Here is a 3,081-nt window from a genome sequence, read left to right as displayed (position 1 = left end):
TGTGACATAATACTGCAGGTATCAATTTTCCTCGACTGTGCTATTCACAACTTTGTTAGGTCCAAAAATATGAAACCAAAATGGTAGGAAACTGAAGACTTAGCACTTTCACTAAATGGCATACATCAAAGGGAGTCAATTCAAGGGCAAAAATGGTTGAACTCACCATACCTACCTATGCCATCATTCCAGCCTTAAAGCCGTCCAGGTGCCGAGCTCCCTGTGGGAAAGGCCAGGCCTGAGAGCCGAGGCATTTTGGATATTCTACTGTGGGCCATGAGGAAAGGGGTTTCAAAGATTTTTTTTTTTTCAGTCGAGCAGGAAGGCCTGGCGCCAGGAGGCTTTACTGAGAGGAAGCACTTAGATTTAACAATTATAGACACACCATTAGGGGAGTTAAAAATGTACAGCAGTGACGGAGGTTCTACTTCAATCACTTGTGCTACGGCTACCAAACATGTACAAAAGACTTCTTGGGTAGTTCCAGCCGTGGTTGTAGCCAGTTAGGACCTTGAGTGGGACCGCGATCGAGACCGGGAGGGCGACCTGGAAGCAGACCTGGATCGAGACTTGGACTGAGATCGGGTTTTTGAAGCTGACTTTGATCTGGAGCGTGATTCTGATGGCGGGTTTGGTTTCGATTTGGAATTGGATCTTGACCTGGACCGGGTCTCGGGGTTGGGGGCGGCAGCTTCACCCTCTCCTCTGCCTTCCCTCTGGGCAGACTCGGCCTTGGCATGTTCCCGCTCCTTTGACACGGAGCGAGACGGCGACCTGGACTGCGAACGGTCCTCTTCCTTTTTCTTTTTCTTGCTGCTGCTGCCGCCTGACTTGCTGTCGCGCTTGCTGCTGCGCTTCCTGCTCCGCTCGCTCTTGCTGCGGCTGCGGCTGCGGCTGCGGCTCTCCTCTCTGCTTCTCTTCCTGCCCTTCCTCTTGTCTTTGCTTTTGCTGCGGCTCCGGCTGCGGCTGCCCCCTTTGCTCCTGCTCCTGCTGTGGCTCCGGCTCTTGAGGAGGTTCTTCTCCTGGCTCCGGCCCTTCTCCTGGCTGCGGCTCCGGCTCCCGCGCTTTTCCTCCTCTACCCTCCGCTCCTGGCTGCGGCTCCTGCTTTTGCTCTTACTTTTATGGCGGCTGGGACTCCGGCTCTTGGGTTTCCCGGTGCTGTCGCTGTTCTGGACTTTGTCTTCGGCGTGGTCTTTGCTCTTGCTGCGGCTCTTGTCCGCGCTGCGGCTGCGGCTGCGGCTCTTGTCATCCTTGCTGGGGCTCCTGCTTTTCTCCTTCTTGCTGCGGCTGCGGCTCTGGCTGCGGCTCCGGCTCTTGCTCCGGGAGTGGGAGCCTGACCTGGACCGGGATCGGCTCTTAGAATGACTGCTTTTGCTACTGCCACTTCGGCTTCTGCTCTTCCGGGAATGTCTGCTCCGAGAGCGAGACCTTGAATGACTACGGCTCCTGGAGTAAGACCGGCGCCGTCTAGAACCTGGCTTGTCTTCAACTAATCTGATTTTTCTGCCATTGACTTCAGTTCCATCCAACTTTTCCAAAGCTCTTTTCATATCAGAATAAGATACAAATTCAATCACCCCTTCATTTTTGCGTCCCTTGTGAGCATCTGCATAGGTCACTTCTCCTGCCTGACGCATATAATCCTTTAGGTCTTGCCAGCTGCATCGACTTGACAAATTCTCCACAATAAGTCTGTACTCTGTGCGGGTAGGAGGGCCATATTTATCTCGGCCACTTCTTCTATACCCATATCCACTGCGTCCAGAACCGTAACTGCCGTCTCGCCGGGGGCCGCGGGCATGCTCAACAATTACTCGCTCACCACAAAGGTCTTTGCCATTCAGTTCATAAACAGCATCATCTGCATCACGCAGATCATCAAACTCCACAAAACCGTATCCGTTCTTCAGATCCACCTCCAGGATCTTCCCGTAGCCCTTAAAGAAGCGCTCCACATCGCGCTCCCGGGCCTGGTAGCTCAGGCGGCCGATGTATACCCGCGGCATCCCGGCAACGGCGGTGGCGGCTGGCCCCGGCCCCGGCCCCCCTTAGGCGGCGGCCGGCGAAGCGAGAGCGCGGCGACGGTGGCAACGGGCGGGCGGCGGGACGGACGCAGCCGAACCTCTTCTTTCTTATTGTGCACTATTTTTGAATTTCAGGTAAGAAATAATGTGTTCCCTCTTATGCTCCCAGAAGTGGGAGTTGAATTCTTGGGTTTTGAAAATAGATTTGATATTTGGAAATAGCTCTAACTCAGATTAATAAGGTTGCTAATCAAGATGGCTAATTCCTCACACCTTTCTCCCCTCAAATTTTGGTAGTAACCAATCTATTTCTCCCCTCTGTGGCTTTAGAATATTTGTGGTTTAAAATTACTTTCAAGATGGTTTTCAGTGGATTACCCTCTCAATGTCCCCTTTAATTTACAAGCTCCTTTAAACTTGGAGGAACAAAAAGTTCTACAAAGATTAGTTTTATTTTCGCTTGCCATTAGCCAACTCTTCAGTAGACAAATTGCGTTAATTTCCCCTTTGGGTTTCTCTTAATATCATTCTCAGTGCCATACCTCAAGCTGCATCCTTCCTTTGATTTGGTCTAGATTATTATATCCTCCTCCAAGCTAGTCCCTCTCTCTTTCTATTATTCACATTAAGGTCAGAGTAAATTTCAAAAAACAAAAATAAAACAGATCTGACAGTCATTTTTGACCCTGAAAATGGTTCCTCCATGAATATAGAATAATGCTCACCTTCCTTTGTGTCTACAATTTGTTCTCTGTTTATTTCTCACTTTATTTTACATAACATTCTCTGCCATTTGATAGGATTATAATCCACAAATGTCAGTATTTTATTACATTTTCAACTTTGTCCCATCTTGGTGCCTTTGCTTATCCTGTCTCTTTTTGGCAAGAATACCTAATTTTGCATGATTTCAAAGATGTTTCTCAAATACTAACTATACCATGAGGCTTCTCCAGAGGCCACCAGTGGAATGAAGTCCCTCATCCCTTATTTTTGCATGATACATTAGATGGACCTATATTAGAGCATTTATCAGACTCTCCTTTTTGTTTACTTG

General features: G+C 49.1%; 1 protein-coding gene across 1 annotated transcript; it reads right to left on the bottom strand.

Moving 5' to 3' along the window:
- Positions 1-252: 252 nt before the first annotated feature.
- Positions 253-2,116, bottom strand: LOC124075250 (serine/arginine-rich splicing factor 4). The gene has a single exon (XM_046418767.2). It carries the CDS (start codon positions 2,004-2,006, stop codon positions 504-506), a length of 1,503 nt encoding a protein of 500 aa, XP_046274723.1. The 5' UTR covers positions 2,007-2,116; the 3' UTR covers positions 253-503.
- Between the last annotated feature and the right edge of the window lie 965 nt (positions 2,117-3,081).

The sequence above is a fragment of the Marmota monax genome, unplaced genomic scaffold (genome assembly GCF_021218885.2).
Source record: "Marmota monax isolate L192 unplaced genomic scaffold, Marmota_monax_Labrador192_F-V1.1 WCK01_AAM20220418_F8-fsc00054, whole genome shotgun sequence".
Lineage (NCBI taxonomy): Eukaryota > Metazoa > Chordata > Mammalia > Rodentia > Sciuridae > Marmota > Marmota monax.
Note: the sequence above shows the minus strand (reverse complement) of the source record. Positions and strands in the feature narration are given on the sequence as shown.

Coding starts and splice junctions, on each gene's coding strand:
- LOC124075250 (XM_046418767.2), bottom strand. CDS start 2,006: ATGCCGCGGGTATACATCGGCCGCCTGAGCTACCAGGCCCGGGAGCGC.